The sequence below is a fragment of the Zingiber officinale genome, chromosome 6A (assembly GCF_018446385.1).
Source record: "Zingiber officinale cultivar Zhangliang chromosome 6A, Zo_v1.1, whole genome shotgun sequence".
In the NCBI taxonomy this organism is placed as follows: domain Eukaryota; kingdom Viridiplantae; phylum Streptophyta; class Magnoliopsida; order Zingiberales; family Zingiberaceae; genus Zingiber; species Zingiber officinale.
Genome location: NC_055997.1, coordinates 137,392,317 through 137,417,867, shown reverse-complemented (window position 1 = coordinate 137,417,867; position 25,551 = coordinate 137,392,317). Strand labels below are relative to the sequence as shown.

At 34.8% G+C, this 25,551-nt stretch overlaps 1 protein-coding gene across 5 annotated transcripts; it reads right to left on the bottom strand.

The window, feature by feature from the left end:
• Positions 1 to 4,111: 4,111 nt before the first annotated feature.
• LOC121998284 (calcineurin B-like protein 1) lies at positions 4,112 to 23,918 on the bottom strand. Of its 5 annotated transcripts, XM_042553132.1 has the most exons (9): positions 23,719 to 23,829; positions 23,239 to 23,344; positions 20,927 to 21,009; positions 19,385 to 19,444; positions 5,985 to 6,093; positions 5,864 to 5,916; positions 5,668 to 5,748; positions 5,489 to 5,601; positions 4,112 to 4,505 (listed from the first exon to the last, which is right to left on the bottom strand). In XM_042553132.1, exons 2-9 carry the CDS (start codon positions 23,315 to 23,317, stop codon positions 4,442 to 4,444), a joined length of 642 nt encoding a protein of 213 aa, XP_042409066.1. In that variant the 5' UTR covers positions 23,318 to 23,344; positions 23,719 to 23,829; the 3' UTR covers positions 4,112 to 4,441. The 5 variants fall into 5 exon arrangements, with proteins under 5 accessions (XP_042409066.1, XP_042409069.1, XP_042409067.1 ...); XM_042553135.1 differs by lacking the exons at positions 20,927 to 21,009; positions 23,719 to 23,829 and adding an exon at positions 23,843 to 23,918; XM_042553133.1 differs by lacking the exon at positions 20,927 to 21,009 and having other exon boundaries at positions 23,719 to 23,853.
• Positions 23,919 to 25,551: the final 1,633 nt, after the last annotated feature.

The following is a 25,551-nucleotide window of genomic DNA, read 5'->3' as shown; positions in this document are numbered from 1 at the left end:
TCTCTCCCATGCAGTCCTTCTCGCTAGTTACGTATTTTGCTCGACGTCCTGTGCTTCTAAGTTTCTGCGCATTTAGACACAGGATTAAACACAACAGGACTTAACCTAATTTGGTTGATCACATCAAAACTACCTTGTGGTACCAACAGGTTTTGTTTTGTTTTTCAATTGTCCAGAGCTACGGTGTAATAGATTAGGTTCTTCGAATGATGAATTAGGTATCTAAGATTAAGGGGGAGTTTGATTTAGATGAATTAGGATGGGGAATGAGAATAGTAATTATTGATTGTCATGATTAATATTTAGATTACAAGAATAGAAATACAAATAATGGAATGAATCCTTATAATTGGACAATGATGCATTCCTGTGTTTCCCCCTCAATCAACCATTATTATATTTTCAATAATTAAAATATTTTCTTATTTCAAAAATACCCTTGACCTAATACTATTTTTTTCTCACTTAATACCAAATATTCTCGTGTCCCCCTTCATCTGCATCCCTCCATGCCACAGCCCCATCTCCTCCATCAGCCGGCCAAGTGGAAGCTGGTTGGAGTAGCTCCAGTGAAGGAAATATGGTGTATGAGTCAAGTACACCATGTTCCTAGATGGTTGTGTCGTCTCCTGCTCCCTCTCTCCCATTGCCACTTCCCCATCCTCTTGTTCAAAGAACTCATCCAAATGATGCCAAACAGACGATGACGACCTCGAGAACTTGGACGCCATCAGATCTCTTAGGGTCATCCAATTAAAGGTCCTCCAGTCAGACCGTAGCTTTCGCCTCTTAGACATAAACCGCTGCTCAACAACCACCCCAGCTCGTCTATCCGTCCTTGATCGGCGAATAACAAACTCGCAACCTAATCGACGAAGTCGTCGTCCCACCAACCCACAGAGATCTAGAGGAGCAAGCAGAAGCAATCCAGCTTTATTATGACGCTCGCCGGTGCGACCGATGTAAATTATAAGTTTAGGTTCTTTCCCTTCGCGAGGGTCATAAGGCAGAGGGCGAAATGGCAAGAGAAAAGAGAGACGTGATGAAGAAAGAAGAAAAAGGGAAAAAAAAGTAAATCCGCTAAAATTATTGATAAAATAATCTTATAGTTATTTTTCAATCCAAAATACGTAAAATCTTATATGATAGTTATTTAAAATGAAAAAAAACTCAAATTATTTTTGAATGAATTAACTAATAAGGATAAAATTAGAAATTTATTTGATTCTTGTTACTTATGATTTAAACCTAACTCTGATAATATAATCTTGATTTCTATTTTTATTGACCCAATAATCAAACTAATTACTATTTCGATTCACAAATCCTAACTAAACGCCCCCTTAAATCTTAATTGTAGTTTTTTGTAAAGATTTTTTAAAATGGAACGATAAATATAAAAATATTAATTATTTGAATGGATACCTTTTTATTTACTTTCAAAATAAATCTGTTTGAAAATTTAGATATCGGTATTAAAACAAAAGAAAGTACCTTTCTCTACCTTCTCCTGCTTCGGCAGAATAACTCCTCTGAAGACTCATTGCTAGTTAGATTAAAACGGCCCATTGGACTATGTAAACTAGTTAGACAAAGCGAATTAGGCAACTTAGACTAGAAAATTAGTTTGAGTAGATCATTTAGGTTGGCCAATTTGGCATGCTCAATTTTGTCGATGGACTCTTATCGTCGTGCGTTGGAGAGCGACTCATGATCTTCACCATAAAGTAGCAGAAGCGGCTTGATGAGCCGTTGCTCTTGGAGGGGCAGATAGATCGAAAGATCCACATCTTGTACTATAAGTTAGCAACATTTCAAATCCAGACAAGGAACTACATGAAAGCAGGAGAGGTACATTCGTAGATGCCAGAGGTGGAGACACTACTGATGGAGGTGGAGATGACGCACTACTGATGGAGGTGGAGATGACGTATGCTGACATCGCCAAGGTGTTCACGAGATGTGACTCCCAGGGAGAGAGCATTGACGTTGCGATGAATGAGGTGGTGGAGGAGATGCGGTGGTGAAAGGAGCAGACCGCCGTGTGACAACGACAGAAATAGAATGCATGGAAAAATTCAAGGTCGAGGGTGTTTTGTAAATTATATTTGAGAAAAAAATATATGAATTGGTATGTTAGAGACTACAAACTTGAGATATAAAATTTTAAGCTTGAGATATAAAATTTTAAAGAAAGAATGAGATATAAAATTTTAAAGAAAAACCAGATTGACGTGGCTTAATTAATGGGATTGTTTAGCTCTTCACTATTTTGAACTAAGCAACGGTAACTTTGTTAAAATTTCTGGATTCAGAGTTAAATTTTTAATATCTTTGTGATATCTAGCTTCCCAATAAAATTTCTGGATTCGCCTGTGATTAAAAGGACCAGATAGATGGTCCTGACGTAAACTTCTCTCAATGTCACAACTTATTCATTTTTACTTATTCATTTTTTTTATAATCCAAACATCTAACTCTTCGAATAGATTAATTCTTGAAAGTAACCGATCTAATTGTATAAAAGTAATTTCCTATACTGATCATCAGGATAAATCAAGAAGTACTAATGGATGCCTATCTAGACAACCAACATTCTTAGGCCCGAGCTTTTTAAACCGAGTAATCTTGGATGATCGGTCCGGCTCCACGAAAATTTTCTACTGGCCACTAGGATAAATCGAGAAATACTAATTAAACTCACTTCCCACTAGAGAGAAAATCCCTTATAGTATATTGTAGCTAAAATTTGAACCTTAAATCTCTTAATTATCTATTGAAGGGATTATCCATCATACCATTATTCTTCTGGGGCACCACTTACCATCTTTGAGTGTATAAGAGATTCTTAATCGACTGTTTCATCTAGTTTCTTCCTTAGAATTATTTCAGATATTTCTTTACAATATTCTTCCTATCATGAAAATATTTAGATCAATTATATAAATTTTTGGATTTATAATATATATCATTGGATCAAACAAATCCTAATTGTTTATTCATAAAGAGAATATACATTTTTAATCATACTAAAAATAATAATAATACTAATAAGTCCTCCTATTAAGTTAATAGACAATGAGTAAAAACGATATAATATGTCATCCCAACAGTCCTATACAGTTAATCCCACAATTATATATGAGAAAGTAGATCAGAAAATTATAGTTGATCAGTACGGAGAAGAATTTTTTCTTTAATTTTATCGAGATTCGAAATTTTGTCCTATGATAACAACTCTGTCTCATACTAACTAACTCAACCTTACCTCGGGGATCTATTCAAGTTAATAAAAGTTGACAAAAGATGACTGCACTCGCCCCAGTGCCTTTAACACCTCCACTAATCCATCTGAGGACTAACACGGAGGAATACTATTATCTCTAAGATACAATCCACCATATGAGAGATTGGTATTGATAGATTGGAGGGAGATATCTCTAAAATAATGTTCATTATTAGGGAATCTCTCCCCTTGGATCGGTCTAGTGGCTAGCGTATGAGGTGTTGCCATAATGAGGTCTGGGATTCGAATCTCGGCAAAGCCGAGGTAAATATCTCTCTTATGTGCTAGTCACTATTTCAAAAGCTAGTAGTCGTCCGTGATTTACCTCCTCCGTGTTGACCTTGGGACGAGTTGGCGGGGACACTGGGGACGAACGTATTCATCTTTTGTCACAATTATTAGGGAATCTCGAAGTGACCATCTAGATGGTGTAGAGACAACCTATGGTGAGTCAGATATTTCCACCAAGGTGATTTTCAACTGCAAGAATATTGCTTACCAAGTGAATCTATAAGTTGTCGCTCGGAGCTTATCAAACATAAAGCATTTGTGGAATGGGAGTATTAGGACTTACGAACAAAAGTGAAACTACACACACGTGGAGAGTCATAAAGACATGTGATATTAGCTTGGGGTGTTCCCCATTTGTCAACTTTGTTCAACTCACTTGGCCCAATCAAATTGAGTAACTCATTCAGCCCGATCAATCCATCTGGCTCATCCAACATGGCTAAAGCAATTGACTAACTTGGCCCATTTGGTCCGACTAGCTGCTCAAATAATTAGTTCTTCTTTGATTAAAACATAATTCTACACTTTGGGAGCTTAAAAAATATATATATATACTCACATTAGAAATTTTTTTATTCAAATGTGATTACACTTAATATGATAGAGGCCAACAAAAAGGCAAAGTCATTGAGCAGTATGCCCTGACATTCGGCCAAGCACAGAAACAGATTCACAGCGACTGGGAAGATAAGAAAATGGAGTTCTACCGGCAAACAGCGCCTCAAATTACACATTAGTGTTTTAAAGCTACGCTGGTATAGTCACATATCTGCAACATTACGCGCTAACAATGATAATTTGCGCGTTGAGGTAAGATAATAGTTGTTGCTTTGTCATAATCCTCTTCTACAATATACGGCTACCTCATGCGGCGGGATCATCAACTTCAGAATTGAAAGCAAAATTTGGAAATGTTGTGGTTATGTCCCTGCATAACATGAAGAGATTCAAAAAACATCACTCTAGATAGGTGCTTCCTTCAAACTCGCAAGCCTACATAATCTAGTAATATGAATCTTGCTTTATTGAAATCCATAAATCACAAATAGAAGCGTTGGTATTAACTAGTTCAGTATAAATATCGGTAGATTCTCATCAGATCAACCCAGTTTTCCAACATCAAGAGCATGTTTGCCATGTCAAGTTATAGATGAAACTAGTTAGTCCTCCTGATGTAATTTGTTAAATGAACATGTTTGTATTAGTGCCCAAAAGCAGTGATGTAATTAAAACAGAAGATCATTATTTTGTATCGTAAGGCCTATTTTATATATCAATAGCATAATTATCTTACAAGATGGCCTATCTCAACAGGTCTCATGATGCTAATAACTTCTATTTCTGTAAAAAATGATCATGGACTAGATTTGACTAATATTCAATATTCTGGCATGATACCTATCTAGGGCTCTGATCATCCAGTTGACATCAGATAACTTGAATGACTCAACAATTTTTCACCTTAATTACAAGTCAATTGACACAAAATTCGACTCTAACATAGCTAAATAACCTACCGTGATAATAGATTCAATAATGACAGTATATCTTGTTTATCTTTCATATAAAATTGTAAAGAATTCACTGGCTATTATGTTCGAACATCAAAGTAGCTATTCCAAAGGAAGCTCATTGTCTTATATGACTCAGCAGGATGCTACCCTAAGGTCAAATTCTGCAATGGAAATTTGACCAGTCCATTTTGTTATGCAGCATTTATGCATGGAATTGATGGAACGTGAATAATTTTACATTCACAATCTCACATAGAATAGCTGTCTATTTATTATACTTGAGAATGAACGAAAAGATAGTAATCATGGAGCATGGGATCCAGAGAACTAGGAGAAACAGTCAGTAGGATACACTATTTACAGAGTTTTTTGGCCTTCTCTAGTCTAAGATACTTACCTGAGATATGGAATTGTCATGACCTTCATCAAGGAGGGATTCCCAGATACCAAGTTTTCCCAATCCTTTTTATCTATTTTACCATCCTGATTACCATCTGCATCTTGAAATGTCTGTTGAAAAAAAAAAATTAAAAACAAGAGTGAGAGAAGTAAACATATAATGACTGGAATGTAAACCTTATCTAGGATTATTTCCAGAGTTTCATCTGACAACTTCATTTCTGATTCAGATAACAATGCAATCAACAGTTTCTTCACCTATAACAGAAGAGATCATTTGTAAGGCACCGATATGTAAGGCCATACCATGGTCAAATTATAAGCTGTTAGCAAAATCATAAGTTTAAAGACCATTTGCAAGGTATCAAGCAACCTCTTTCCTCTCAATAAAGCCTGTGCCATCCAGATCATATAACTTGAAGGAAACTGTAGTAACACATGAAGATTTAGAAGATTGTCATTAAGTAAAATCTGCTAAAACACTACAAACTTACAGTCTACTTTGTCTTCATGGGCGGCATTTGGATGGAAGACATTTAAGGCTCGAACGAAATCCCCAAAATCAATAACTCCCTTTTGTTTGGCATCAAATAGGTCAAATAACTGCATAAAATGGATAATTATTTATTCTAGTTCTAATAGCAAGAATACTAAGAAAAACTAATGACATTAAAGACTCTTGGGTCAGTAACACATCAAAGTCAACTAAATGCAAAACTAATAACAAATAAGTAGCACCCGTGGGAAAAAATGTGAATGGAATAAAGTGGTGGATGGAAATAGACTCCAATGTGAATGAGACATTAGTCCCACATTGGGAGTTGAGTGACATTAAGGCTGATATTTAGAGCAAGAGGAGATGCAAATCTAGGATCTGGATTGTACCAACCTAAATGATTATGGTGTGAACACTACTGCTCATAGCGGACCGATCGAGGCACAATGTGTCCACGTGGATCAGCCAGTATTTGTCACCATTCCCTTTTGCATGCTCAAGCACACGTGGCTCACCTAATATTTTGCCACATGCTTTGCTTGTTGCTCAAGCCACATGCTTTGGCTTGTTGCTTATGCCACAAGCTCTTACTTATCGCTCAAGCCATAGGCTCTTGCTTGTTGCGCAAGACAGTCCTATGCTTGTTACTCAAGGTTGGCACTCCTATAAGAGGTGTGGTTCTTGAGCAAATGAAAAAACAGAAGCGTTCTTGAGCAATGAGAAATTTCAAAGAGAAGAGATCCTTCCACCTTGATTCCCTAGTTTCTTCTTCTTTCTCTCTATCATGCAATTCTTCCCTCGACAAACACCTGTGATAGTGTTCAGGTACATATTCAATTCGCCACGACAACCTGTGTTGGGTTGTTATCGTGGTTTTGTCGTTTTATCCAAAAAAAAAAGGACGTCTAGCAACCTCGTAACGCTGCCAAAGGGAACAAATTTATTTTAAGGAAACTTCATCACCGTAGGACTTAGCATCTTTGTTTCTTGGGTGACACAACTCACAAATCCCGCTCTGACTCAAGCAATCGGGAACACTTAGGCTCTAGATATGTTCCCGATCACTTGGTGTCCATTCCCGAGCACTTGACGACTCACTTGGCGACTTGGTTCTTCAACTTCAGTGACCTTCTCAGACTCGACTGACACGGTAGTCGAGCAATGTGTCCACTCGGTTTCAGCATTAGTTTCCCACTTGGGCTCGGGAAGCGTTCGACAGACAACCAACAAAGTCCCTCTTGTGTTCGGACAACCTTGGCACTCAGCTTAATAATCCCAAGCCGACAGCTTGAGATTATCCGATCAAGTCATCTCGACAGATAAGTCTGAGTTGTGTTAATTGTAATTTCAATTCAGACTGCCCTCTTGTATCTTCGACAACTCAATTGTGAAATAATAATACTTCCAACAATCTTAAAACAAACTCGTTCTATTAAGATGATTGCAGAAGATGTTGAGATACAACAGGCTCAACATGTGTAGACCCCTTCTATCTCGATTGGAAATATTCTAATCAACCATGGGGAAAAGTAAGAGAAGTTTACTAGGTTGAACTTCAAGTGGTGGCAGCAGAAGATATTTTTCTACCTGACCATGCTGAACCTGGCACGATTCTTGATGGAGGAACCTCCCAAGCATGTTGAGGGTGCTACTCATGTCAGCACCATCAGTGTAGTGGAAGCATCGAACCCTTACGAGTTCTTATGCCGAAACTACATCATCAACTGCCTTGCCAACTTGTTGTACGCTGTGTATAGCATGATGAGAACGACTAAGGAACTGTGACAGTCTCTGGACAAGAAGTACAAGATGGAGGATGCAAAGGCCAAGAAGTTCATCATTAACTGATTCCTAGACTATAAGATGGTGGACTCCAAGACGGTGATGCGGAGCTTCAAGTGATCTTGCATGAAATTCACTTGGAAGGCATGATGCCGAGTGAAACCTTCCAGGTGGCGGCTATTATTCAGAAGTTACCTCCTAGCAGGAAGGACTTCAAGAGCTAAGTATAAGAGGAAGGAGATGAAGGTGGAAGAACTTATTGTTAGACTTCGAATTGAAGAAGACAACAAGAGTTCAAAGAGGATCTTATTCTCTTAGGGTACTGTATGTGATCGAGCACGATCAAAACTAGAAATGGAAGAATCTCAAGTCTTCCAAGGCGTAAGCAAAGAGAAATTTCCTGGAAGTGCTTCAAATGTAACCGAGTCGGTCTTAAATTTTTGGAATACAGGAAGCTGAAGAAGAAGCAGGAGGTCAAAAATGAATGACCTTTATGCCGTGGGCTTCGAACTGGACCTCATGAGTTCAAACCTCCGATAATGGTAGATCGATATCGATGCCACCAAACATGTGTGCTGTAACAAAGAGCTGCTCCACAACTTTGAAGAAGTAAAAAATGGGGACATGTTATTTATGTGGAACTCTGCAACCTTGGACATATATGCCAAGGAAAAGTGGCGCTGAAGATGACCTCGGCCAAGGAGTATGGTCTAGAGATTCAAAAGAATCTATTGTCTAAATCTAGGACTATAAACGAGCCGAACTGAGCCGAACAGTAAGAGGCTAGAGCTCAGGCTCGGTTTGTTATCCTTAAGCTCGAGTTCAGCTCAAGTTTGATTCGAGCTTTAGTTCTTAAGCTCGAGCTCGGTTCATAATAAAATTAATAGTTCGAGTTCAACTCGAAAAAAGCTCATTTAAAAAGTAAACAAGCTTAGTGTGAGCTCGTTTAAGATAATTAGCTATAATAATTAATAATATATTATTATAGTTATTATTTATGTGATATATATATATATATATATATATATATATATATAAAATAAGATAAACGAGCCTCTTAATAAACATGTTCGCAAGCTTCTTAACGGACACATTCGTGAGCCTCTAAACGAACATGCTTACGAGCTCACGAACCAAATACTATTAAGCTCGAGCTCAGCTCGATAATATTTTCAAGCTCAAAATCAGACTCGAGCTTGGCTCGTTAACTTAATCGAAAGAACTTGAACAAACTTTTTTTCGAGCCGAGATATGAATAGCTCACGAGCGGCTTGATTCGTTTATACCCTTATTTGAATCACTTTTGAACAAGCATAACTTCCGCATAGGGGTGTAATCGAACTGAACCGAGCCGAGCTGAATAGTAAGAGGCTCGAGCTCGAACTCAGTTCGTTATCCCTAAGCTCATGCTCGGCTCGAGTTCGATTCGAACTTTAGTTTTTAAGCTCGAGCTCGGCTCGTAATAAAATTAAATAGCTCGAGCTCGGCTTGAAAAAAAGCTCGTTTAAAAATTAAACGAGCCTAGTTCAAACCCGTTTAAGATAATTAACTATAATAATTAATAATATATATACATATATATATATATATATATATATATATATATATATATATATATATATATATATATATATATATATATATATATATATATCTATATAATAAAATTAACGAGTCTCTTAACGAAGATGTTCGTAAGCCTCTTAACAAACACATTCACGTTCGTGTGCTCATGAACCAAATACTATTAAGCTCGAGCTTGGCTCGATAATGTTTTCGAGCTCGAAATCAAGCTCAAGCTCAACTCATTAACTTAATCGAATGAACTTGAATGAACTTTTTTTTGAACCAAGATAGAAATAGCTCGCGAGCGACTTGGCTCGTTTACATCCCTACTTCTGCATTATTTTCAAGTCGGGCAGAGTTGTAATGTCCAAGAATGAAATATTTATAGGAAAGAGCTATGTAACTGATGGACAATATAAGCGTCAATGTAATGGTCATTAGGCCCACAGTTAATAAGAATGAAAGTTATTCAATTTATATGCTTGAGTCTTCGTGTTTGTGTTATGGTAGACTAGGACGTGTTAACTATGATGTATTGAGTAGATTAATTAACATGTAAGCATACCTACATTCCACCTTGGTCCGAAACACAAGTGTGAGATTTGTGATGAAGAAAAAATGACAAGATCATCCATTCGACACGTTAAAAGAAGAAATGAAACACGGCCTAATCCACACTAACGTATGCAACCTAAAAGGTACACCGACACGTGGTGGAAATAAGTACTTCATCACTTTTTAGATGATAAAACAAAATATTGTTATGTGTATCTTCTCAAAAATAAGGATGAAACTATAGAGAAGTTTGTTTCCTATAAGAATGAAGTTGAAAACCAACTTAATAAAATGATTAAGGTGGTTTGAAGCAAGGTTTAAAATTTCGACCCGTGCCGAGGTTTCGGTCCAAGACCGGAATGATACGGTTTCGGTATCGTATCGTGCTGTGCCGATACGGTTTCGGTAATTTTATTTAAACATTAAATCACTAAAAAATATAAAATAATTAAAATATATATATAAGAATATAAATTTGATTTAATAGAATTTCTATAAAATTTTTTATTTTTTTTTAGAATTTTAAAGAATTTTTAGAATTTTTAAAAATTTTAAAATAGTAAAAATAATTTCAGAATATTATTTAAGAAAATTGATTATTATTTTTTTAAAATTTAAATATATTTTTTATATTTTATTGGAATAATTTAATTAGGGTTTATGAAAGCCTCTTTAAAATATCACGATTAAATAGGAATTGTTTAATTTATTTAAATTGTAATTTTGCACAGTGTCCCCTGCTCGCGACCTGCGCCCGCGACCCAGCGCCCGCGACGCCTCTGACGCCTCCGACGGCGCCGGAGGCATCCGGCGGCACCGGAGGAGTCCGGGGACGATTTCGGCGGCGCCAGAAGCGTCAGTGACGTTTTCGGCGTCGCCAGAGACGTCGCGTCACGACGCCTCCGGCGCCTGCGACACGCTTCAGGCGCTGCGAACCTTCCAACGAAGCCGGAAGCTTCTGGCGACGCTGTTCCTCTTGGTGCGATGATTTCTGGTGCGCGCGCGACTCCTCCTAGCGCGTGACACACGACGCGACGAAATCGTCGCTTATCCGGTGCCGGTTTCGGTGCGCGGGCGGAACGGTAAGTTTCGCCCGTTCCGCCCGGCACGGAACTAAATTTTTTTCTATGGTTTGAAGCGTTTGCTTAATTGTGTATTGAACATGGGATCAAGCACGAAATTACAACTCCCTATTCTCCTCATCAAAATGGTGTTGTTGAGCAAAAGAATCATACTCTAGAAGAAATAATGAATTTTCTACTATTAAGCTCTAGACTACCAAAGTTTAGGTGGAGAAGTTGTGTTAACAACTAATTACCTTTTAAATAAAGTGCCAAAAAAAATAGAAAAGAGCCCTTATAAGTTGTGGAATAGAAGACAACTCTCATACAAATATTTGCAAGTGTGGGTATATCTTGCAAAGGTTTTCGTGTCTGATCCAAAAAGGATTAAGATAGGATCAAAGACTGTTGATTGCATATTTCTTAGATATGCACATAACAACAATATATACAAATTCCTTGTGTTTGAATCTCAAATATCTGAGATATATAAGAACACGATTATTGAATCGAGAAATTTCTCGTTTTTCGAATATGTGTTTCATTATAAGATCCGAGAGGAAGCAAATTTCTCAAAATGGGCATATAAAACACAAGAAGAACAAGAAGGTTGAGCTAGTAAAAAAATTCGGGTGGAAAAATCCTCTATGACGAATTTTATCAATTTTATATTGGAAAGTGAACCTCAAAGTTACTCAGAAGTATTAAACTCTTCTAAAATCATACTTGAGAATTTGAGGATCTTCCTCCAAGAAGTATACCACTAGGTTACAAGTGGAATTTCAAGAAGAAAATGAAATCGGATAGTACGATAGATAAGTACAAGGCTAAATTAGTAAATAAAGGTTACCGATAATGTGAAAGTCTTGATTACTTTGATATGTATTCTCTGCTATCGAGAATAACTTCCATTAGAATGTTGTTGGCTATCGCCGCTCTATAGAATTTAGAAATACATCAAATAAATGTAAAGACCGATTTTCTAAATGGGGATTTAGAAGAGGAAATTTACATAGAGCAACTTGAAAGGGTTCTCTATGCTAGGGCAGAAAAACAAGGTTTATAAATTGGTGAAGTCATTACACGGCTTAAAACACCGATGTCATGAGAAATTTGACATCTTATGTCATTATATAGATGATTGTCATGAAAAAAAGTGGATTTAAGATCAATGAATGTGATAAATGTGTTTATATAAAAAACACTGATATCGATTATGTCATTATGTAGATGTCATACTTATCATTGGGAGTAATGATAAGATAATCACATCCAAAAGTTATGATGAGCTCAAGATTTAGCATGAAAGACATGGACCTTACTTATGTGATTTTAGGAATTAAGATTTTTAGAATATCCGAAGGACTTATTCTAAGTCAGTCTTATTATGTGGACAAGATGTTTAAGAAATTTATCAAGAGTGATACTGCATTAGCACAAACTCCAATAGATACGAGTCCACATCTATTGAAGAATCGAGGAGAGAGTATCTCTCAAATAGAGTACTCTCGAGTTATTGAAAGTTTAATGTATTTAATAAGTTGTACACGATCAGACTTAACCTATGCAGTGAGTAAACTAAGTAGATACATAAGTAATTCTGGTGTTGAGCATCGGAAAGGGATAACAACAGTCTTGAGGTACTTAAGATATACTCTTGATTATGGACCGCACTACACGAGATATCCTATTGAAATTGAAGAATACAATGATGCAAATTTAATATCGGACATGAATGACTCTAAGTCCACAAGTGGTTATATATTCACTTTGGGAAGTACAACCATTTCTTATAAATCTTCTAGGTAAACTGTAATAACCAGATCCACAATGAAATCTGAGTTTGTAGTTCTTGACAAATATAGTAAAAAGACTGAATGATTATGACAATTCTTAGAAGATATTCCTCGATGGCTGAAACTTGTGTTGACAATTTGCATACGTTGCGATAGCCAATCAGCGGTAGGACACAAAACCAAATGTATAATGGTAAATCTCGATATATACATCATAGATATAATACCATTAGACAACTACTTTCAACAGTAGTTATCACTATCGACGATGTACAATCAAAAGATAACCTAGCGGATCTGTTAACCAAAGAACTAAATAAAGAATTAGTTGCAAACTCATCACTAGGAATGAGTTTGATGCCAATGCTAATTGTAGGTGTAAAGGAAATCCAACCTATGCTAACCAAGAAATAGACTCAAAGGGACAACCTAACTACACCAAAAGACAATCATTGTGGCGGAAACGACTCGATGAATCAATGAATGGATGAAGGTTAAGCCTACATCTTTTAATGATTAGTAGTCATGTCCAATGTAAAATACTCTAAAAAGATCACCTATGTGTGAAAGAAGTAGGGTCACTTCGAAGAGAATTAAAGGCACAATTCTTAGACCTTCTCATGGAACCAAGTATGTTCATGGACAATAATGAACACACTCATGAGAACTGAGCTACATCAGGGAGAATCCGGGGTGAAATATGTCAATGCTTATACATATGGCAAAATAGTTCACAGACATGTTCAACCAATGAGCAAACATATCTTTACAAGGGAAGGTTAAAAGGTTAACACCTACCTATCCTATACATGACCCAACTATCGAGTGCTATCACATACCTTGTTTCCATTCACGTGGGGGATTGTTGGAAAAAATGTGAATGGAACAAAGTGGTGGATGAAAATAGACTCCAATGTGAATGAGATATTAGTCCCACATTGGGAGTTAAGTGGCATTAAGGTTGATATTTAAAGCAAGAGAGGGTGTGAATCCAAGGCCCATATTGTACCAACCCAAATGATTCTGATGTGAACATTACCGCTCGATACGGACCGATCAAGGCACAGTGAGTTCACTTGCCACCATTCTCTTTTGCATGCTCGAGCACACATGACTCAACTAGTGTTTTGTCACATACTTGGCTTGTTGCTCAAACCACATGGATTAGCCAATGTTTGCCACCATTCTCTTTTGCATGCTCGAGCACACGCAGCTCAACTAGTGTTTTGTCTCGTGCTTTGGCTTATTGTTCAATCCATAGGCTCTTACTTGTTGTGCAAGATAGTCTTATGCTTGTTGCTCAAGGTTGACACTCCTATAAGAGGAGGTGTGGTTCTTGAGCAAATGAACAAAAGAAGCATTCTTGAGCAATGAGAGATTTCAAAAAGAAGAGATCCTTCCACTTTGATTCCCTTATTTCTTCTTCTATCTCTTTTTCGTGCAATTCTTCACTACACCCATGATAGCGTTTAGGTACATGTCTAGTTCGCCATGACAACCTGTGCTAGATTGTGATCATGATTTTGCAATATGACCTCATAGCACCACCAAAGGGGATGAATCTATTTTAAAGAAATTGCATCATTGTAGGACTCGACATCTCTGTTCCTCAGGCAGTCGGGAGCACTAAGGCTCTGGATTTGTTCTTGAGCACTTAGTGTCCATTCCCGAGCACTCAACGACCCACTCGGTGACTCAGCGCTTTAACTTCAGTGACCTTCCCGGACTCGATCGACACGGTAGTCAGGCAGTGCATCCACTCGATTTTGGCATCAACTTCCCACTCGGGCTCAGGAAGCGTTCGACAGGCAACAAGTGAAGTCCCTCCTATGCTCAAACAACCTCAGCACTCGGCCTAATCAACCCAGGCCCACAACTTGAGATTATTCGCTCAAGCCATCTCGACAGATAAGTCTGAGTTGTGTTAATTATAATTTTAATTCAGGCTACCCTGCCAGTATCTTCGGCAACTCAATTGTGGAATAATAATACTTCCAACAACACCATCATCACTAATGTATAATATATCATCCCTATTAATATCAAAACAATACAACAACAAAAAATATATTATAATAAATGGAAAAAAAATCAAAATGTCAAAACATATTGTAGAAAATATTAAGATCATATTTATTACTATACATTTATTAATAAATATAAAATTATCAATAGTATTTGATAAATTTAGATTATTAATTAACATTTCATATTATGGGCCTTAATTACAACTTAAAACACATCTGAATCAAAGATTTATAGGATTTCACTCAATCAACAGAAATTGCTCTCATTCCTCTCTCATAGATAAATGTCCTTGGTCTAGCTAGAGATTATATACAAGTAACAACAAGGTTAAATGATCAATCTCATGACAATTTTAAATTAACAAGGTTCAAAAATTTATGTTCAAAGTCAAGTCAAGTGAATGAAGAAGACTCTACACCCTTCTCATGCATATTTGCTAGAATTCAAGTAGGAATTAGATAAGAAATTTCTAAATCCTTTAATTACCAAAGTCAACTTAATTCAATCAAATTTCAAACTTATCTCATTCTTGTTCTCTCTTGATTTCACCAAATTTCAATTGTTTCCATCTATTTTCTAGTGGAATCTAACTCATTTCTAGGTAATTTCTTCAAATCTAGATTTTTTTTTATTTCTTTGACAATCTTCTAGGACAACCATACTTAAGGGCTTAATAGATATACCAATTGATTAATGGAGCTTAGTAATCTCCTTGAATTGTACCTTTTCCTTGACAAAGTGTCATTCTTGTACAATACTACAATTTACACAATGTGCATGGTAACTTGATTATCATAGAACATTTTTTTTAACTCTTTGAGCCAAATGAGTTCACACATAATTAAATATGGAAAGGGTAATTGCCTTATATTTTGCCTCGAGGTTAGCTACTATAACTTGCCTCAAGGAAAAGTCATGAAATGTAATGCATTGTATCCTATCCACGTCCATATCCATGATATATGATGTACACTATTTTATAGTGTTGACAAAACATGCAAAATTATGACACTATAAGAATGTTGAATCTCCCAAGGCCCTTGTTAGGAAATACCTAACGTCAAACTGTCAACCAAAGTTCAAAAATCCTGAGTCCTCCCTCCTTATCACCGAGGGATGTGAGGTCACTATCAAAATGGTCTTGGAATTACAAAATGGAATCTTGCCCTGGCTTTATGGCCACTTTGCAACTCGTAAGGGGAGAAACAAAACTTATGTCCTTAACACAAAGGGAAGAGGATCAAAATGAACCTTAATAAAACTATTTTGATTAAACCGAAGTATATCCCACAAAAGAAATCAACTCAATCTTTAAGCCAGTCCCCTCACTTTCTCGCCCAATCATAATTTTAAAATGTAAGGAATCAGATCTGATGTTAGTGTATGGGCTGACATTAAGATTGGTGCTAGTAGCACATTTAGGTACCACATCCAAGGTTAAAGAAACTTTATGGGACTTTCAAGACATAACCCCAAAGGGGTTAACCAATGACCTACTAGCTTTACGAACTATTTAATATGTAATAAACCTTGTCCAAAATTCATAAATTACCAATTTTTCAACTGAATGAAATCCTAAGACAACACTAACTAAATGGCAAATTGAAAGACTTTAAAAAATCTTTATCAAGGAGAGCATTAGTCCTTGCATCATTTGTGCATTAATAACTCCTAAAAGGGATAACTCCTAAAGAAAATCTTCTTGCTATCATGTCATCAACAAAATCACCATTACGTATAGTTCCCAATACCTAACTAGAGGACATGCTCAATTTGATAGCAATAGAACAATAATTCTTTAAGATTGATTTACACAATGGTTATCGCCAAATGAGGATTAAGATTGATGATGTATGAAAGACAACTTTAAGACATAGTGAGTTGTATGAATGGTTCTCTTCCTCAGAATTGTATTTCTGCACAAGGCATCTCTATAATCAAAGGGCAGTTAAGGATCGACAAAAGTAATAGAATCCAAGCAGCTTGAAACTTTCACCCATTCTGTGACCTTTTAGAGATGCTTTATGAGGAACTTTGATTGCCTCAATAAAGAGGTGTTATATCTAACTAAATCTTCTTCTACTACCTTTCAAAAAGATTAAGGGTGAGTAAGGCTCATGTTTCTACACATCCTGACCTTTCTAAAGCATTGAAGAAATCTTGTGATGTGTCTAAAGTAAGAATCAAAGATACCTTAAGACAAGAAGAGCATCATCTCATTGCTTTTACTAGTGAAAAATTAAATGAGACCTGATAGTGTTATTCTAAGTATGCCAAAGAGTTTTACACAGTTATGTAGGTTCTACGATATTAGTGGTACTATTTGTTGTCACATAAATTTATACTACACTCTGAGCATAATATGCACTTAATGTCATCAAGTGGATTAAGTTCCTCTAAAAATACATTTTTGTCTTAAAGGACCAAGTATAACAAAGACACTAACACATTGAGTCAAATTATGGCCACCTTACACATGATGGATACAATTGTAATTGGATTTTGATTGCCTCAAGGATGAGTATCATTTATTTCATTACCTCATGTAAATATCCAAGACATTTAGGATGGATAATGTCATGATTAGGTTAACTTCATAACTAGGGACAATTAGCTATCAAGAGGACAACTACCTACCAATGGTATACACGTGTATTTTGGATTATCAAGCAGAAACTTTTTTGTTTGGGAATTACATAAAAAGTAGTATTGTAAGATAATTTAGAGGGTTGACTACGGCTTTCATCTCAAATAGATTCTTTTGGTCATCCCTTAAATAAAAAAGGATTATAATTGTATCTCAATGTCACATGTGTTAAATAACAGAAGTTATTGAGCAAAATATAGGTCTTTAAACAACAATATTTGTTCCTCATGAGCATGAAGAGATCTTAACATGAACTTTTTATTAGGATTTCCTTAAACTAATATGTTATTTTTTTCATTTTGGTAGTTGTATGTAGGTCTAAGATGGATAATTTCATTCCATTTAACAAAATAAACAGTGCATCTCATAAGGTCAAGTTGTCCTCCAATGAGGATATTAGATAGCATAGGTTACTTAAATTGATAGTGTCTAATAGGGATATTAAGTTTGTCAGTTCTAGAAAATCCTTTAAAAAATATTTCATACCGAACTCAAGGAAATTTATTTAGCTGTCTGGTGGAGAAAAAAACAAAGACTAAGCGTTCTAAGTGACTTATTGAATTTGTCTAAAATATTTTTATTATCAATCTATAAGTAGATGCCCTTTCAAAGACATTTATGGGCTAAAAGCTTCCAAATAGTAGATGATTTGATTCCACTATTTGTCACTTTCATCCTTTTGAGTTTATTGAGAGTTCTTTTGAGTGTGTTCAGGAGATTCATGCCAAAAGGAAATTTGCATTAGATAATAAAATATATGTTAATGCACGTTACAAATATAAGGAATACAGTGTAGAAAACTATTTTGTTCTTTGCATTTGCCATGAGTATTTTCCAAAAAGCTAATTTCAAAAACTTTGTACCCACTTTGTCGATCCCTTCAAATTATGAAAAAATTAGTATTCATGATTATGTTATTTACTTGTTATCTAAATTGAACATTAGTTTAGTTTTCAATATAGAGGACATGATGTCATATTGAGGGATGTTCAAGTCAGTCTTCTCTGTCTATTAATTTGTCTATAGATTGTGCTACTATAGTTCACATCCCTACTTCCTTTGACACAATACTCCCTAGAGTAAGAGCATAGTTGATACAAAGATAATGCTAGCCCTTATAGCAACACTCAAAAGCACCCACTTCCCATTTATATTAGGCATCACCAAATTTGATCTTGCTGCTTCCCTCATTCTTGGTAGGGTTGAGTTCTTCTTGGATTGAGAATAAATTTAAGCTTTCCTTTAAATTTTCAGTTTTAAATTTATACAGTTTTTTAGTTCAAAAGTTGTTTTAAATGTTTAAAGTTGTTTAGAATTTTGATGCAGCATAGCGGAGAGAACAAGATACGAGCCTCACCTAGAGGAAAGCTCTTATACCATTTGACACAGTACAGCGGAAGGACCTCACTGTGCTGCATCAAATTTAGAAAAAATCTATTAGAGATTTGAGATTAGCTAGGTCTTTATTTTACAATATATATATATATATATATATATATATATATATATATATATATAGTTGCTTTATAAAAGGGGTTAGGATCTTATAAATAATTATCTTTCAGTTTAATAATATTTTCCCTTATGGGCAGCACCTTCATTCTGCTGCATTAAGTGATATCAGATCTAGAAGTCTTATTCAGTTTATTTATGAGCAAGTTCCTTTTTCTGATCTTCTCAAGTATGAGCTATGGATCCACCCATTGTCCTCAAATAGACATTATGATATTAGCAAAGGGCCTAGATTGAATTTCCGATTCATAATTCGACTTATAGTAGAAATTTAAAGGGAATGCAAGTTAAATAAAAATTATGCACTACACTTCACGATATTGAACTCAGACAAGTCATCATCAAACTAGCCTAACTTGACAATTAAAAAATGGCAAATCAATTAATCCAATAATTGTTGCCCATATACTAATGGATACTATTTGGAAGATTAAGCATATATATAAATTACCCGATTTGCCAAAAGATTTTCCCTTTTGTTATTCTTAAAAAATGCTAGCTGAAACTCTTCCTGCAAAAGTATTGTGATACGAAGATTAAGCACTTTAAAGTAAAATTCATTAGCTCAAGAAAATTGTAGCAGGACTACATAAAGTGAAAACATCATCTATCAAAATTCTTTGAATTATCTCACAAGATTCTGCTGAATTGAAGAGTGCAATAAATACTTTTATCCAAAATATTGAAAAAGAATGAAACATCAAAAATCCGATAGTGCCAAAGAGTTTACAAAATAAAACAAACTTTATATTAGAACTAATAGAAAATAGGTTGTTAGAGAACAGCTACATGTTCAAGGACTACAAAAGCTGCAAGGGACAAAAGTTGACATCAATATGTCTTCTGTTTGGGTTGCATTCTTAAATATGTTAAAACTAATCCAAGTATTCTTGTAATTCACTCAAAGTTCCACAAAGAAGTTGATAGGAAGATGTAATGTTTTAATTCTAGACTCTAGAGTCATCAACTTTGATAAAATCGATGGATCATGAGATGCACAATCATCAATCTCCAATGTGAAAAGGTTTTTGTATCACTTATAGGATTACAAAAATCATCCAACTTATTTCATTTACCCAAAAGGAATTAGTCAAGGCTTCACACCTTCCTTGAAGAAATTTTTGGATAAATCCCCATCCTAACATACATAGGCATGAAGTTCTATGAATGTCAGTTTAAGAAGAAACAAAAATCTAGAAGCATTGTGGTTGGATTACAATAGATATGATGGACCCGTCGACACATTGTTGATGTAAGTGTAAATATAGGGTATGATTTAGGAGAGATGTTTGGATTTGGTCCAAGGTGGAGAACTTTGGAATCTGATATGGTGTTGGAATTGCTGTTGGGCTTAGTTTCATTAAGCATACCACATCCCCCAACACCAAGTGGTGCCATAGAACCCATGGAGCCTATTTATAGGCCTTTGGGCACGCCTCCTCCATAGGATGTGACTAACACTTAACAAAGAAGATAGTTAACATCAAAGCCTGATGCACATTATGGAGGTCTCTAATTGGCTATGGCTAGTGTTTTTTATCTAGAATGTAACCTAGTACGATATTGCAACTTATTATTTTCTATGGCCAAGTTTAATGGGTAATTTTATCGGTATAAAGAAGTATTCAATTTAATAATTTAAATAATAGCTTGGGTGAAATAAAGTCCTTTATAGCAGCATTAAGATTTGATTGCATGACAACTTGTTTTAGTATTGTAAGTTATAAGAAAAAGGAAAATTCAATAGTTGGTTTGCGGTTTCCTCAAGTTGTGTTTACCCTCGTGGAGAATAGAGGAGAGGGGTGGAGAGAAGAGGAAGGGAGGGAAAGGAAAAAAACCCTATATCTGATTGAGGGGTGGGGCAGTTGTAGGAGTGGTACAACATATTGAGTAGTAATTCAAAGCAATATATTTAACAGCTACATAAATTAAGAATAAGATATATTAAAGAAACAGTACACCTCTAAAAATGGGATAAAGCACAGTAGTTTACCTTGTTGATCAATCCATCATGAACCAAAGAACCACTAATCATCTTGAATAGTTCAAACAGTGCTTCAACATCATTGACAGTAACTGTCAAAACTTTATGAAAATAAGTAATAGAATTATTTTATAGAAATTTGTTGCACTAAAATTATATTTCAATCATGAATGATGAAAATCAAAGAAAGGATTTCCCACTTAGCACCTATTAATTTGTAGGATGGACAGAACTACATAAGGTTCTTCTCAGCTATTATTATGTTTAACATACTACAACAACAACAACAACAACCAAACTTTATCCCACTAGGCAGGGTCGGCTTTATGGATCCTTTTACGTCATTGAGCTCTATTTCCTACTATATCATCATCTATACTTAAATAAATTTCATCTTGTTTTATTGTTGCCAACCAATTCTTTTTTGGTCTTCCTCTTCCTTGTTTGATATACGTGTTTGTCATAGTTTCACATCGCTAACTGAAGCATTTATTGGTCATCTAGTACATGTCTGTATCATCTTAAATGAGTCTCTCAGAGTTCTCCCTCAATAGATACAACTCCGAGTTTCTCTCTAATGCTTTCATTTCTTATTCTGTCTATTCTCGTATGCCCACACATCCACCTTAACATCCTCATCTCTGCAACTCTCATCTTCTGCTAATGTGCTCGAGTTATAGCCCAACATTCAACTCCATATAATATAGCAGGTCTGACTACGATTTTCTAGAATTTTTCTTTAAGTTTTAGAGACACTTTACGCTCGCATAAAGCACCCGACACTCTCCTCCATTTCAACCATCCTGCTTATATTCTATGTAAGACATCTCTCTCAATCCCTCCCAAAATGATCATAAATATCTAAAGCTCTTGGTTCCGTGCAACTCGTCATCTCCTATCTTAACAATTGTCTCATTATGTCTAATATTGCAAAACTTAAATTCCATATATTCTGTTTTTATTCTGCTAAGCCTAAAACCTTTCCCTTCTAGTATTTCCCGCCAAGATTCTAGTTTTGCATTTACTCCATTATGTTTAACATGAGAATATATTTTTTCCCTTCTAGTAAATATGATTTACTAGTGCTCATAAGATGTCTTTCTACTACATATACTAGACATGCATGACATAATGACAAAGAAGAATATAAAGTCAGTTGGCACATGATGGATGAATATTCTAATGTCCAAATCATCAATAACACCATAATAACTCAACATACTTATATAGAAACGGTATAAATTTCTCTTGAAACAATAAGAAATTACAAGAACAAAAATTAATCCCTATTTTTGTTGAATTATTTGCTTGCTTAAAGACTTCCTCTAATTTTCTTGAAACAGTGTATCTAACTCTATCTGAGCATATCAAAAATATTGCAAAATTCAACTCTGAAATTGTTAGAAATAAGAAACCATGATTAATCGTATCGATTTCAGTCTTGGGAAAACTCCTAAGAGCTAAACTAACCAAATGAATTCATGCTAAATTTAACACCACATAAACTAAACGGAAAAAAAAAAAATTAGATTTAACTCAATATAAACATATGCATCATATTTTTACACTAGGAATCAAAATTAACATAACGTCGAACCATGACCACCTCAAGGTGGTGAGCTAGTAAAGTGTATACAATATATACCAACAACCAACAACCAACAACCAAGCCTTATCTCACTAGGTGAGGTCGGTTATATGGATCCTTTTATGCCATTAAGCTCTATTTCCTATTATATCATCATCTATACTTAAATAAATTTTATCTTGTTTTATTGTTGTTAACCAAGTATTTTTTTTAGTCTTCCTCTTTCTCGTTTGATATGTGTGTTTGTCATAGTTTCATATCGCCTAATTGGAGCATTTATTGGTCGTTTAAGTACAGGAAATTAAAAGAGAATGAGTTAACCCTAAATCTAATACAACCTAAATTCACCTTAGAAATTAAAAGTAAAGTCAAAACTACAGGAAACATGCTTTGAGAATTATTCTGCTGAAGGATAAACGAATGATAGAAGATTTAAAGTAGAAACTAAGATAGAGAATGACTTAACTAAAAATCTAATATAGTCAAAATTCACCTTGGAAACTAAGATTGAAGTCAAAACTACATGAAACATGCTTTCAAGGATTATTTTCAGAAAATGGATAAATCAATGATACAAGATAACCTACAAAATCAAGAATTACACAATCCTCGAGAACATTAGAAATTTTTAGTATGAATATTAAAAAAAAAATAGGAACTTACTACACCACTTTAATTGGAAACCAAACCGTTCAATTCCGAAATTAGGACAAGAACCAAACTTTTGACTCACAAGATGTCTGAGCGGCGAGCTCCACCGGGTTTTCATATCCTGGGTAATTCCTCCGTCTCGTTGATGGTAAACAGCCCATTTACAGAAGTTACGTAGTAGCCCGCACCTAATCAGATGTTAAAATCGACACAGAAATTCATCAACAATGAAATGCACAGAAGAATGCCTAAATTTATCAAATTAATCAACAACATAAAGGAATGAATTTCAAATCCTAAAAAAAGAACATAATTTAAGCACAAAACGCACTCTAGCGGACAACAACAGAAACATGGGTGAATCTTCACAATTCGTCTCTACGATTAGGATAGGAAAAATATATATTTTTTAAATAAAAAAAAACTTTGCAAGAATGTGCAAGAACACTGTTTAGAGAACACCAAATGACAGGTTGATAAGGCTCAATTCTCGAAAAGAACAACGGTAAAGAAATTTGGCCAAAAAATCAAGGAGAATGGGAATGAATTGGAAGAATAATACCCACGGAAGTGGGTGCCAATCCAAATCGAGCCACGGGAAAGGTGCCGAACGGCCGAAGGAAGAGAAAACTGAAGAAAAAACTGAGAGAAAAAGATTGGGGAGGAGATCGAAATAAGAGAGCAACCGCAAACGAGAACGAGGGAGCTATATCGGCGGGCAAATGCTTACGGGAGACGCCGTGGTTCATCAAGACCGCTCATCTTACGTTCTTCTCAATTTCAACCGAACAATTTTTTGTGAAGATTAAAAAATAGTAAGAATTTTCTTTTTATTGAAACAATCACACGGTCCAGATCGAGTGGCTCTGGAATGGACGAGGTGGATGCGATGCGGGGCATTGAGTCAAGGGGCGGTTGTGGTCGACCCGATCTGGGCTGTCCAAACCGGACCTAGCCCAGAGGGCAACGTGTGTTAGTTATCCGTTGACCCAATTGCACGGTGCTGAACTGGTGCGGATGGGTCCTATTAGTTTCGGTTCAATACCTAAGGCATCCGTAATCGTAAATCTCTTAAATAGATTTATGATCTATCACGTCATTATCACATCAAAAATTAAAAACCTTACTTCTTTTAAAAATCATTTTCTATTATCCTAAAACCTCTCTTTTTTAAAAATTTCACTTATTTTAAAATTCTTCTCTATCCTCTCTTCATTATTTTTTTTATAAATCTGGTCCCAAAATTTTAATACAGATTTATAAAAAAAAATTATAAACCTCACCTATGTAATAAGGGAGGGGTTTATATTGAGAAATTTATAATATAAATTTTTCATTGTAAATGTCCTAATATTAACAATTGAACAATGATTCACACTATTTTTTTTTTCTTTTGAATGTTGGAAGATGACAGTAATAGAGTGATTTTTTTTTAAATGGTTGAAATTATTAAACCTTTTTTTTTACATGTTAACGTCCATTATTCTCTAAATTCTATAAAGAAACAGCTCATTTTATTATATCTTTATCATTTTTTCAGTTCTCATCTCTAAATTTTAAAATATTAATTATTTTTCACTTCAATTCTCTAATTCTAATAGAAGGAGTTTGATTTCGAAAGGGTAATATGAAAGTTGCTCTCGACAATATTATAATTTACCAATGATGGGCAAGTTTTGACATCCAAAAGACCAAAACATAGGAAAATACGATACTTAAGGTTTAGAATACTATTTTAAAATTATTTATTTTTATTAAATATTTTGAGAATATAATTCTTCTGTCCAAAAAAATATGCATACAAAATATAAATATTACAAAACCTTATATAAATTCCAATCGTGAAATGAAATATAATTTGAAAAGGAACATTCTTAGAACAATTGTCTAATTTTTTAGACCATATAAATTAAGTTTATTTAAATATTCTGATAATAAATTAAGAAAATTATTAACTATATTTATTTAGGTAGAATATTTTTTAAAATTTTGGGTCTAAATATATACCTTTGAAGATTTTTGTCAATAATCACTTAATTTTTCTACTAATGTGTTCATCGAACAATATCTACTCGATTAAAAGATTGATAAGACCAGGAAAAAATATTTAACTGAAGAATTTAATAAATTAAATGATATTTTTTTATGTTTTAATATTTAAGATGATTATTAATAAACTCATTCATATATATATATCTATGAGCGTATGACTTGTATCAAATGACAAATCATTCATAATTTATAATTTTTTTAAAAATAAATATTTTTAGATAAAAATACAATATGGAATATTATCTTTTTTTTAAAAAAATATTTTTATATCAAAGAAAAAAAAGAAGCTCTTCATGTGAAAGATGAAAAAAGGGTATGTTTTTTATTTTACCTTTTTTTTTAT

Bases quoted from the DNA above. Each gene is read 5' to 3' on its own strand.
- LOC121998284 (XM_042553131.1), bottom strand. From the start codon at position 23,317: ATGGGCTGTTTACCATCAACGAGACGGAGGAATTACCCAGGATATGAA. The intron at 21,019-23,238 runs GTGAGTCAAAAG...ATTTTCATAAAG, and splicing joins GCTCGCCGCTCAGACATCTT to TTTTGACAGTTACTGTCAAT. The intron at 6,094-19,384 runs GTAATTTATATA...CATTTTATGCAG, and splicing joins AAAATCTTTTGGCAAATCGG to TTATTTGACCTATTTGATGC.